The sequence below is a fragment of the Leiobunum rupestre genome, chromosome 10 (assembly GCF_980474605.1).
Source record: "Leiobunum rupestre chromosome 10, qqLeiRupe1.1.hap1, whole genome shotgun sequence".
Lineage (NCBI taxonomy): Eukaryota > Metazoa > Arthropoda > Arachnida > Opiliones > Sclerosomatidae > Leiobunum > Leiobunum rupestre.
Genome location: NC_143393.1, coordinates 14799230 through 14812170, shown reverse-complemented (window position 1 = coordinate 14812170; position 12941 = coordinate 14799230). Strand labels below are relative to the sequence as shown.

Here is a 12941-nt window from a genome sequence, read left to right as displayed (position 1 = left end):
TTATTTTATTTATCATATTTTTTTTACAAAAAACCCTCGTCTTCAATAAACAATAACAAACTCCTGTTAGAAATAGGTCAGTGACCCGTTTTTACAATAAAGAAATAACAGTTTTGACATTTTAATTCCATAAACAAAATAAAAAACACATTAGAAATTATTGAACAATATATTATTATTTTATACCATTTGAAATTATTCGTTTTTGCAGCCTACACGTATTTCGTAGCGGTCTCAATCAAATCCAGACAAATATATCTATTCGTTATATCATAATAACATAAAACTTATAAGTATGACACTGAAAGGTTAATGTTACCCTGTCTCGGAACTATTACTTAATCCGAGGGGCTAACCACTCCCAGTAATGGTGTACACCCTCACTGTAATGATTACGTTATCTTCTGTAATTTTTTGTACTCATTCGTAATCCCGTAATCATTTGTAATCTTCGTACTCATCTGTAATCACCCGTTATCATTATGAAATCACACGTACTCATCTGTAATCATGTGTAATCATTTGTAATAGCGCGTATTCATTGTAATTCTCCCGTACTCAATTACTCATCTGTAATTAAAGATGTGGGTTGCCTGTGTACTCATCGTAATCATCTTTACTCCTTGCGTAATCATGTGTACTCATCTGTACTCATTAATGATTACGTAATCGGTGCACAGGCCAATTCTTACTGGTTAGCCCCTCGACTAAATCGGAAGTATTGGAACAGGAAACTCCTTACTTCTCTCTTCGTTAACAAAGTAACTGCCAGCTAGGAGCAACAAATACAAGGAGCCTTTAAACACGCTAACGTAATGTTGTGTACAAATTTCATTGGACGAACCATTACGCTGCACGTTTTACGGAAAGGGGAAAGACAATTTCCGAATTTTCCCCTTCCGACGGCGTTAAAGCGTCTAATCAATGAAATTTGAAAACTGTACACAAGAAAATCGACGACGTTTGACGGGTTGCGTTCTCCTTATGTGGGCAGTGCTGTGTTTGTTGCTCCTAGCTGCTACGCTAGCTTGATGACGATAAATACGAGCCAAAACGTATTAGGTCTCAAATTCGAACATAAGCTACCTTCAGAAACGAAAGTGGTTTTTAAAAAATGTAATTTTACAATCCAATTTAGCAAAATTGCTAAAGGAAACATTATATTTTCTTCTAAAAGCGTTTAAATTTTCATTAATCCTTGGTTGAACCGTTACAAAGGCTGGCGGCGGCCTATTGCGGCCGTCGTTACGAAACAGACCATCGTGTTATTATGATATTTATGGAGGCTCCCCCTCCCCCCAAAGCTTGGAAGAGTTGGCAAATCTAGGCCTATTTAGGTGGGCCGAACCTTACGCACCCCCCACGCCTTGGGAAAATATGGCATAGAGTTGGCAAATCAACGATTCACCCCCCCCCCCCCAATTCGACTGGTACGCGGCTACGCGCCCGGTGTTGTGTAGCCTTTAGTGTGTACAGTCTGCACTCCCTTCTCGTTTTCTTGCGCGGGTTTAACTTTTCTAAATTGTTTTTTAAATAGTTTCTGTTTTCTATAAATACCGCGGCAGATAAACAGAAAATCATTAGTCTGGTTAGACGGTTTCTTGATATTCTGATTTTTCCGATAAAATTAAATAGTTTTGATATTTAAGTTTAAAATGTTGAAACGTAAAGCCGAAATGAACCAACCGGAGGTGTTTTTATTTGGGGGTCACAAAATTTCAAAGAAAGCAAAAATCCCCGCTACTCACGCCGTTCAATGTATCCTTCATCACTGCGGAGCTGAAGTGGCCGACGGGCCGTTTAACCTCGAGGTCAAACAATTTGACTTCGGCGGCGAAGCGTCTCCCAAGTCACCCTTCGAGCTAGGGAACAGTGGATGGATCAAGAGAGGTAAAAACTGGATATCTCTGCCCATTCAACTCGAAAGAAGCCAATTGTCTCCGTCTTGGTTTCCGACGCCGGTCAACGATGACGACGGTAGTAACCCCTTCGAAGACGACGTCTATCGATGTTTCCAGAGAAGAACTCGCAACTTTGAGGACGTCGATATCCGGATGTACGAAGAGGAATCGCTGGACATCGTTGATGTGAATTTGAAAATCGGTAAAGCGTTTCCGACCGATTTGGCCGACCATATTTTATTTCGACTGGAGAATGAGATCCAATACCTTTCGGGAAAAATGGCCAAAACAAAACTACCGTTTCTTGGGCTGAATTTGAAGCTACCACGAAAACACGTAAAGAGCGGGAAAACTTGAAACGTAAGTTCCAAAATAAATATTTGTTTCGCAGGTAGCTCACGGCGATGAAGGATTAACTTTCACGTTTGATGGAAACACGGTTGCGGTTAATTCATGGACTCCACTTTTGCAACAATTGCGGGACATCATCAGTCAAATTGCTCGGGTGGATTTCAATTTTGTTCTGATTCACAGGTATGTTACAAATTTCAAAGAATTTTTAGTGAAATAAGCTAAAATCGACGTTAACGTTTGAATGTTATTTAGATTCAAGAACGGGACCAACCATTTGCATGAATTGAAGAACACCGACGAGCTCTTTGGAGACGCTGATTTGAGTGTATCGACCGGGATGATGGCTTTTGGGTCCTCGAGGCAACTGAACCTTCATCGTTGGAATGTCCCTCGTAAAAGGGGTTCTAGTTTCACGGTAGAACACGGCTTTGTTCTTTCTATGAACCCTTTGGGACTTTTATCTTTCCTACATAGTTTCCCACCCTTAAAAGACGCCAAGACACCGACAATCATTTTGCACTTTTTGAAGAAGTTACCAATGTCGGTGTAATAGCGCGTTATGATATTTTATCTCTGAAACTTTTAAATTTTTTTTAATTTTGTTCTCTCAAGTGTTTTTATCAATAAAGAATATTTTATGAAATTATCCTTTTGCCGCTTATTTTTCAAAAACATAACGACCAACTTCGATCTCTAAGCTAAGCGCATCGCTAAGCGTTTTGGACGTATGTAGGGGTAAGAAGAAGCAGAAAGTAAAAGAATTCGCACGTGGTGCCCTATGACGTAATGCTGAAGATGATTAATTCATTTTTAAAATGGCTTCCAGCGTGCTAGAAAATTAAAGTCTCCATGAGTCCATTGAATTATTAGCCTTAATATTATCTCGACAAACTATTAAGGAAATTCGGAAGAATGGGAACGTTTTTGAGAAGACTTTATGTATAAAGAAAAGTGTAGATGCGTTTAACTCTTGTCCTTTTCCCTCTAATATTCGACCTTGAAGTTTTTATATGGAGTGCAGCTGCGGAAGTAGCCAACAAAAAATACGCTGAAGTGCTAGGTTCAAGTTATCTATTTCTTTCCTTTTATACTCTAATTGCGTGCTTGTATTTATAAAATGCGGTTCGAGTTTTTAAAATACATTGGACCTATTGACATGTCAATCCACCGTTTGATCATGCTAAATTCATTTCAAACGCTTTGTGTTAAATAATTGTGTGAGATCATGGAAGGGTCTGGGAACTCCAACACATCAGCTTTCACTCCTAAATCTCTATCGTTGCAAGATAGAATAGCCAATTTGTATTATAAGCACGGTTTATTCTGTGCAAGCCATCCTTATTCCGTCATACTACTTACGTTGGTAATTGCATCGTTATGTTGGTAAGTTAATTTTTACTCGCAAGAATTTTTTATACCGTTATATAGTTTTAATATACTTTAACAGCTATCCACTATGGAATCAACCTATCATCGGAAACTTATCACAAAGATTTTCAACTCCATTAGCCTCACCTGAAACCAACAAATTCGAATTGGAAGATGATATGCAAAACAGAGCACCAAGATGGGTAAACTTCTAATAGTTTTTAATTATACAATTCATATTCTAAAGTGGTTTTTTATTGTTTTTAGTTTCAAACTCATCCTGTTGGGTATATCCAACAAATTTTCATCAAAACATCAGTATCACCGTGGCAAGACAATCTCATTCTTACAGACTCATTTAGAGCACCTTTAGCCGAAGTATTTGGAATTGTTGAAACTGTGAACAACTATCAGTTTTTAGATAGGTATATGATAAATTATTATACACTAAGTAAAAGTATCGTAATATACACTAAGTAAAAGTATCGTAATAATATAATTTGTTTGGCTATAGGAGTAAAGGTTTAATTTCTCTGAGTCAACTTTGTCTACAAGTTGATGAAACGTTACAAAATTCCCTCAAAGATTTTCTTCCTCAATACGGGTGCCTTATCATTTCACCAGCTGCTATATGGCAGAATAATATCAATAAGTACTTTTTTTAAACCAAATTGTCTTCTCGTAAATTAAATTTGGAATTTTTTTACTTGAAAATAGATTCCAAGAAGATGGAAATATATTGAAATCAATTTTTGAAAAACATGGGAAATCTAATGATCCTTCGGGTTTTCGAGGTGAGTTTTGCAAAGCTTTTTTTGCAAGTATTTCCTTGTAAAATTGTAAAATTTTGTTGTAATTCTACAGAGATTTTGTTTGGAGTTCCATGGAAAGAAAGTGGCATCAAGAAATTTCTTGTTCGAACGAGGCAAAGAGTTTTAACGTATTCTATAACTGTGGCTTATAGTTCATTGAACGTAAAGTAAGTTTTCTATCATAGGTTTTAATTTGTACTCTTTATAGGGCTGTGTGAGTACATCTAGTACCCGACATTTTTTTGCTTCGGGTACTAGGGATCGTACGGGGTGACATATGAGTCTGGGTCGGGGTCGGGGTCGGGGTCGGGGTCGGGGTCGGGGTCGGGGTTGGGGAGAGAAAAAACCCTAAAAAACTGGGTCGGGTCGGGGTTTTTGGAATTTTTATTTTTAAGCATTTTCTAACTACAAAAGTGACAAAACTCATTCAAGAGTGGCACATCTATTTAAAAGTAAAAGTAAAACCAAAAAACTAAATCAAAACAACGGCGAATGACAGGGTTGCCACGCGTCAGGTAAAACAGGGAAATCAGGGAAAAGTCAGGGAATTTAAAAATGGGCCTAAAAAGTCAGGGAAATGTCAGGGAATTTTAAGAATTGGTAAAAATTCAGGGAAATGTCAGGGAATTTTAAGAATTGGTAAAAATTCAGGGAAAAGTCAGGGAATTCAATTTTATCTTGCCACTTTTTGAAGGTAATTTAACTCTAGATCTATGACAAATTCCACGATTATCATTTATTTCCATGAATGTTTGGCTAATTTTTTCAACATTGCAATAACCTTTTTACTGAAATATAAGTCCATCAAATTTATTAACTTCTGATAAAAGTAAAATATAAAAGAAAAATTTTGGCTTTAATAAGTCAGGGAAGATCTCTTAAAATGGTCAGGGAATAGTCAGGGAATTTGAATCTGAAAATTTTGTGGCAACCCTGAATGAGAGGTGAGGTTGGTGAGTGTGACACGACCTTTGTACCTTCAAACCAAAGAAGTGGCTGGCTCCCGTTTTGGTTGTAGCTAAACGCTCGCTCGGGTTTTCTTTCTTTTTTTTTTATTCCAAAAACCCCGACCAAAAAATTTAACAACTGGCCCCCAGTCGGGTCGGGGTTGAAAACCCGGGGATCCCTGATTTACCGGGTCAGGGTCCCTGTACGATCACTATCGGGTACCCAAACGCTCGCTCGGGTTTTTTTTCTTTTTTTTTTATTCCAAAAACCCCAACCAAAAAATTTAACAACTGGCCCCCAGTCGGGTCGGGGTTGAAAACCCGGGGATACCTGATTTACCGGGTCAAGGTCCCTGTACGATCACTATCGGGTACCCAAACGCTCGCTCGGGTTTTTTTTCTTTTTTTTTTATTCCAAAAACCCCAACCAAAAAATTTAACAACTGGTCCCCAGTCGGGTCGGGGTTGAAAACCCGGGGATCCCTGATTTACCGGGTCAGGGTCCCTGTACGATCACTATCGGGTACCCAAACGCTCGCTCGGGTTTTTTTTCTTTTTTTTTTATTCCAAAAACCCCAACCAAAAAATTTAACAACTGGCCCCAGTCGGGTCGGGGTTGAAAACCCGGGGATCCCTGATTTACCGGGTCAGGGTCCCAGTACGATCACTATCGGGTACCCAAACGCTCGCTCGGGTTTTTTTTCTTTTTTTTTTATTCCAAAAACCCCGACCAAAAAATTTAACAACTGGCCCCAGTCGGGTCGGGGTTGAAAACCCGGGGATCCCTGATTTACCGGGTCAGGGTCCCTGTACGATCACTATCGGGTACCCAAACGCTCGCTCGGGTTTTTTTTCTTTTTTTTTAATTCCAAAAACCCCGACCAAAAAATTTAACAACTGGCCCCCAGTCGGGTCGGGGTTGAAAACCCGGGGATCCCTGATTTACCGGGTCAGGGTCCCTGTACGATCACTATCGGGTACCCAAACGCTCGCTCGGGTTTTTTTATTTTTTTTTATTCCAAAAACCCCGACCAAAAAATTTAACAACTGGCCCCCAGTCGGGTCGGGGTTGAAAACCCGGGGATCCCTGATTTACCGGGTCAGGGTCCCTGTACGATCACTATCGGGTACCCAAACTCTTAAATTGGTTAATAAAAATGAAATACTCGTCGGTTATCGAGTATCGAAAATTTATATACTTGGGTACTCGAATAAGCCGCCTTGAGGAATTCTTCGGGTTAATATTTTTCCCATAATGTTCTGGTACTCGACTAATCAACGAGTATTTTGTTATTTTGTGTTTCTGCCGCAATAATTTAAACACGATGCTCTCTGATATTAATTTATTAGAATAGGTTTGTAACTGAAAGAGAGGGAAAAAGGAAGGGAATCAAACAATGATTATAGACTATTAGTCTAGTACTGATATTTGATAATAAAACGCATTTGATAATTAAGTACTTGGAGCATGCCGTTTTTATTTACTTTTTGATTACCTGAAAAAAACTGGATCGAGTATCTCAAAATTTTTCTTAACTACTCAAATAAGGAATTTTTTGGCTTAATCGAATACTCTATTATCCAACTCCACAAAAATACTACCCGGCTCGATACTCAATGAAATTCTATTTCAGATACTCTCAAAGCCGTAACTCTTTATCATATGAAATAATTTTTTTTATAGCTACACAATGGGTCTTCAAGATCATCTGCTTGAAAAATATTCTTCCAGTCAGCCCGCACCTAAAGAAAGAATACTGAACGGAAACAGCGTCACGCACATTTATTTTGAAGATCATTATACGATGGCAGAGTTTATCCCACTTGGTGTAACTTATATTATTTTGTTCCTTTACATCTATTTCTCCGTTCGTAAGTATAGTTAAACTCTATTTAAGCATTTGAAAAAATTATCTTATGAGGTAATAAATTATTAACAGGCAAGATCGACTTGGTGAAGTACAAATGGGCTCTTGCAGTTAGTGCGGTTTTTACAGTGATGATGTCCTTGCTTATGTCTGTTGGTCTTTGTGTATGGTTTGGGTTGAACCCTAACTTAAATGCCAGGTATATAGCATTTTCATTGAGTTCCCCTTAAAAGCAAGTTTTTAATTACTTTACCTCATTTTCAGTCTTTCATTCAGTGAAATTCTTCCATACTTAGTAGTCGTAATCGGCTTGGAAAACATGCTAGTCTTAACGAAATCTGTCGTGTCGACTCCAGTTCATTTAGATGTTAAAATAAGAGTTGCTCAGGGTTTGAGTAAAGAGGGCCTGTCCATAACCAAAAACTTGTTTGCTGAACTTGCGCTACTTGCTGTGTCATTTTTCACCTTTGTACCTGCCATCCAAGAATTTTGTTTGTTTGCTGTAGTTGGCCTTCTGTCGGATTTCTTTCTTCAGATGGTTTTTTTCATCACAGTCCTGTCCATTGATATACGAAGACTCGAAGTAAACTTAATAATTTAAAGTTGTTTTAAATGTATAGTTTTTTAACATTTACTTATCAGGTTGAAGAATATAAACATACTTTAAAGAAGAGTTCATCAAATATGGGAAATCTTAATGAAAGTGGACATGATGGGGAAGAATTGGATGACCAGGAAACCAACGGACCAGTTTTAAGAAGAAATAGGTAAATTTTTTATTATAATGGACATCTTTAAGAATATGGATTTTCCTAAATTTCATACCATTTAGGCTTGGTATGACGAGAATGAGAGCACCGATTGTTCCATATAATAACACGCCTTATTCTACTAGCGTCTTTGCCCCTCCAAGTACCCCCATTTTGGCCAAAATTCCTAAACGATTGAGGTTTTTTCATTTTTGGGCTAGAACTAGGATGGTTCAACGAGGTTTGATGGTAAACTTTAATTTTTGTAAACAATAATAACGATGTTTAATCCCTTCAAATTTATATTATCATTGGTTTTTAGTTTTCTTTAGTGGTGTGGATAACAATTTTGGTCTACAATTCTGGACTTGTAGAACATTTTACTGAAAATGCCACTCGAATTGCTCCAGAAATTTCGCAACAAGGTTGGAGCACTTTGTGTAATTAACTTAAGTGTAATGTTTGAAAGTTACAATTAATTTATTTGGATTGTAGTCAAACCTTTCATTCAAACCATATTAAATGGGAATGGCACCACTCAAAACATTAAAAATGGTATTATGTCTACTTTTGGTCTAAGAACGGCAGATGAACCGACAGCTCCTGCCATTATTACGGAATACAAACTTCAACATCACAATTTGAATTTGTGGCAAAGCCTGCCCCCTCATCATTTCATGAACCTGTTTGGGTTTTATAATATATCTCTTTTGGGAAGGTAATTTTCCTGATTTTTCTTACAAATTGTTTCACATTAAAAAGTAAAAATGCTTTAAATTTTAGGTATATCAGCATTTTACCACCAATTCATCTCTCCTTACCAGTTTCACCTTCCAAAGCCCTTCAAATGAGACATCCTAGTGAAACTGACCCCTCTTTAGCGGCTTATTTTAGGCCTTACATTGAGAGACTTCCAGGTATAAATATTACTGCTCCAGTATTAGGATTGGGTATTTATTCATTTTATATGACGATTTAGTTGAGGACCCGGACGACCCTCAAGATGTGCCGACTTCTCAAGTGCCACCTCTACTCTCATATCATCTGGCTTCAACGTCCGAAATTGTTTTGGCAATTGGACTTGCACTTCCAACTTTCATCTTCTTAATCTACTTAATGGTTATTCTGTATCGTTGCGTCTGTCCAAAGCACTATGCAGAATGGAGAAGCTCGTGGAAAAAGAAGAAATCTTTTTCGAACAATAATAATGTTTTAAATACGGAAATTGATCCAGATACATATTTGATAATGGAAACTTTACCGATTAAACTGGTTGGACATAACCAAGAAATTGAGAGTATAGTCAGTGATGACAATCTAGTATGCAGTGTTTGTCTTTCAGGAAATATCCGCGTTTGGGACGCAATGTCAGGGGAATGTGTTTCTATCGTTGACAGATCTAATAGGTAAAAGTACTTAAGACTCTCTCAAAAGTCATGTTTCATTGAAATAATGTTTATTTTCAGTGATAATGTTTGCAAAAATGATATACAACGGAGTGCCTCTACGGACAATGTTTACTTTACAAAAACAACAGCTAATGTAGTCGAAGATGAAAACGCTTTCCGCTGGAGCCATGTAGGAGATATTGAGCAGAATTTCCCAAGATTTAGTCATGCTCTTTGTACATCTGATAGTGGCATGTCGAGTCCTACTGGTGGCAGTTCCGTACAGACTAATTTTGTAGTTGGTGGAGGAGCTGTACTACAAAGTCAAAGACATCAGAGAAATGACAGCCGAAGTAATGATTTTGGATTTGGCAGATCCAAAGAAGAAATCGTACACCAGTCACCATTACATTATCAACCAGTATGGTGCATGAACTCCAAAGGAACTTGGCTAATCTTAGGCTGTTCTGGAGGTCGTGTTGAGGTAAGATCAATTTAAAACATACCCTTTTGATGTATTTCTTTTGATATTGTTTTTTAAATAGCTCTGGGACGTTTTAACAGGGACGTTACTCAATGTATATAACTACAGCAACATAGGAGTTACGTCTTTACATTTAGATAGAAACAAGTGCGTTATTTTTAATAAATTTTGTTTTATGTTAATTATGGCTGCGTTCAGCTTTTTACGCTTGTTGTAAATTTTGTAAAATATCGTCTGTTGCGGCGTCTGCAGCTAGCCTTACTTCGTGCTGCGACATCACGTGACTTCGTTGCTCAATGGACAGGCAACGTGACGTCAAAACCGGAAATCAAAAAATCTGTTCAGTCAAAAACCGCTGACCGTTGAGCTCAGCGCTGAGCCTTTTTAGAGTTACTGAATGCAGCCTATGTCAAAATCACCGAGGTTAACTTTTGTCTCATTTTTAGGCTTTATGTAGCAAGAATGAATGGCGTTGTTGAGTTCCTATTAATAGACGTGTGTGAGCTAAGTCCAGATGAAGATACATCTACCCGTCAGAGTTCTTCCCCAAGAGATAAGCTGCAGATAGTTTGGCTTCATAGTCTACGCGCTCACTCGCACCCTATCACTGTTCTCACTGTGTTTGGTGGGCATCTCATCACTGGTAGTCAAGATCATCTCATGAAGGTTAATTAACTTGATATTTTTAATTTTAAAATCCAGTTCATTAACAACAATTGAGGTTTTTTAGGTGTTTTATTGCGAAACTGGCACTCTCATCTACACTCTTCATGGTCATATGGGAGCATTATCCGCTTTGCACATAGATCAGGTTTAATTCTAGAAGTACTTTTAAAACGGTTCTGTTATTAATTTTAATTTTACTTGAAGTTGAATCCAAGTTTTGCAGCAAGTGGATGTCAGGAAGGGATGATCTGTATTTGGGACCTATTAACAGGAACCTGTGTCTATACGATTCAAGCTCACCAAGGGTCTGTTTTAAACTTGATAACGACACCAGCATATTTGATTAGTTTGGGATCCAACGATTGTGTTTGCATATGGGAGAAAAATCAAGGCCATTTAATTCACTCCATACGACAAGTCAGTTACCTTTCTAAACTCTTACAATTGTGGATTAAGTAAATAATAATAATTTATGAATAATACTTTTATTTCAGTTAAACTTCTGCAGTGATTTGGTATTGCTTACTAACAACATTCTCGTAACAGCTAATCAGGTGCATAAAACTCTAAAATGTTCTTGGTTTGACCTTATATAGCTAATTATTTTATTTTTTCTCACTCTTAGAATCGGCTAGTCCTATGGGATACTAATTTTGGTGAAGCATTGAGGGTTGTTATTTTAGGAATGGATGACCATTTGAGCATTCGCCAATTAAGGCTCATTGGTAGAGCAATCGTTTGTTCTTACGGGAATGAAATGTGTGTCGTGCATTTCCCCGCTATGACTGAAAAGGGCGAATAATTTATGGACTAAAAACAAAGATGTAAACTTCTTCAACCAACTACGAAAAGGCTGTGACCAAAAAAAATTGACAATCCCTGTATCAAAATGGGATCTAAAGCCTAAAAATGCAATTCTTCATTTAACTTTTTACTATGTGTATTTGTGTTTTACTGTTATTTAGGATTTAAGACTTGCTTTTACTATTAGCCTAATGTTTTTACTTCATCTTTGTTTTAAATTATTGCTCCTTTTACAGCTCATTAAAGAAGTGTTAATTAACCTTAATCAAAGTAGCTGTTCTCATTTTGATATGTAAAACCCCATTCCCCCTTTCACAATGATTGCACAAGATTGGTCATTAAATGGGGTAATTTTATTTTTATATACTGTAAAAATATATTGTAATGCGTTTTCAATGCCATTAAAATTAATGTAGTTTGTTTTCCAAAAATAAACTAAAATTTAACAAAAACTGTTAAAATATTTATAGGGAGCTGCACTAATGGAATTATACCCTCCATCTTTTTTGTCAACTAAAATTTACAGTTCAAGGTAATGAAGGTTTAATAAAACCGAAATTAGCCTCCCAGGAGATTCTAAACATCTTTTCAATAGATAGTTTCCACAACTTTCAAGTCAATTAGTTAATTCAATCAAAGATAATTTATTTAATTAGTTATGGCAAGAATGTATTTATTTATAATCAGGGACATTGCGGTAACTAGGGCGGTGCCAGCGGTGACCAGGCACGGGTGCAGACCCTGGAGGGCCGTCGAAATGACCAGACCCGGACCTATACTTAGACCGCGTTTACATGCTCGCACTTTACGCGACAAACAGAGCGATCTTTTTTTGGTTCGTCATGTAAACGCAAAAATTCGACAGAACGTATCGCTACATTTTTGGTAGAAAGGTGCGACAGCATGAGGTAGATTTTTTTAATTGGAGCGACCCGAAATCGCCATAAAGACGCTGTCGAATCCTTTCGTAGAGGTTTTTCCCTAAAAAATCCTCCGCAAACGATTTACCGATTCGGAAATTAAAGCTTTGATTAATGTTATTCATGAAAAAAAGCTGCTAAGTATTTTAGAAGGGAAAAGGCAGAATAATGCAGACATTTTTAAAAATATCGAAAAATAGTTGAAAAATTAGGGTTTAAAAATAAGGATTGCCAACAAATTAGAAATAAATGGAAACATTTAAAACGCAATTACTACAAGTTACTATGGTACTGCGTCTGCTCCGTTCCTTGCGACACGAACGCTCAAGCAACTAGCGATAGACGTTCAACAACAATATCCTAAAGCAGCACTGGCTCTAACTGAAGACTTCTATGTCGATGATTTGATGACCAGAGCCGATAAGTAAACGAGTCATTCTTTCTGAAGTAGCTAAGATCTTGGATCCGATGGGACTCTTAGACCCGATAATCATCAAAACGAAACTCTTACTTCAAGGTTTATGGAAACTCAAGTTGGATTGGGACGATCATCTCCATGAAGGTGTTAACCAGAATTGGAAGGCGTTTCAGATAGACCTGAAAGCGATCAAACGATTAAACATCCAGCGTCACATCTCGCAACAGCGAGCTCAATAATTCAGCCTCCAAGGTTTCTGCGA

General features: G+C 37.5%; 2 protein-coding genes across 2 annotated transcripts; both read left to right on the top strand.

Moving 5' to 3' along the window:
• Positions 1-1598: 1598 nt before the first annotated feature.
• On the top strand, positions 1599-2903 carry LOC149924730 (DNA oxidative demethylase ALKBH2-like). The gene is made up of 3 exons (XM_090160147.1): positions 1599-2237; positions 2293-2435; positions 2508-2903. Exons 1-3 carry the CDS (start codon positions 1656-1658, stop codon positions 2803-2805), a joined length of 1023 nt encoding a protein of 340 aa, XP_090016273.1. The 5' UTR covers positions 1599-1655; the 3' UTR covers positions 2806-2903.
• A 134-nt stretch (positions 2904-3037) lies between these two features.
• On the top strand, positions 3038-11793 carry SCAP (SREBP cleavage activating protein). The gene is made up of 22 exons (XM_090160198.1): positions 3038-3638; positions 3703-3826; positions 3891-4048; positions 4138-4275; positions 4341-4417; positions 4488-4602; positions 7067-7254; positions 7323-7449; positions 7515-7833; positions 7893-8017; positions 8083-8248; positions 8322-8424; positions 8495-8717; positions 8783-8916; positions 8979-9405; positions 9466-9871; positions 9933-10018; positions 10318-10537; positions 10602-10682; positions 10742-10954; positions 11032-11091; positions 11163-11793. The coding sequence occupies exons 1-22, from the start codon at positions 3481-3483 to the stop codon at positions 11337-11339; spliced, it is 3825 nt and encodes a 1274-aa protein (XP_090016324.1). The 5' UTR covers positions 3038-3480; the 3' UTR covers positions 11340-11793.
• The last annotated feature ends 1148 nt before the right edge of the window (positions 11794-12941 follow it).

Bases quoted from the DNA above. Each gene is read 5' to 3' on its own strand.
- LOC149924730 (XM_090160147.1), top strand. From the start codon at position 1,656: ATGTTGAAACGTAAAGCCGAAATGAACCAACCGGAGGTGTTTTTATTT. The intron at 2,238-2,292 runs GTAAAGAGCGGG...TTTGTTTCGCAG, and splicing joins TGAAGCTACCACGAAAACAC to GTAGCTCACGGCGATGAAGG. The intron at 2,436-2,507 runs GTATGTTACAAA...AATGTTATTTAG, and splicing joins AATTTTGTTCTGATTCACAG to ATTCAAGAACGGGACCAACC.
- SCAP (XM_090160198.1), top strand. From the start codon at position 3,481: ATGGAAGGGTCTGGGAACTCCAACACATCAGCTTTCACTCCTAAATCT. The intron at 4,276-4,340 runs GTACTTTTTTTA...ACTTGAAAATAG, and splicing joins TGGCAGAATAATATCAATAA to ATTCCAAGAAGATGGAAATA. The intron at 8,917-8,978 runs GTATAAATATTA...ATGACGATTTAG, and splicing joins TTACATTGAGAGACTTCCAG to TTGAGGACCCGGACGACCCT.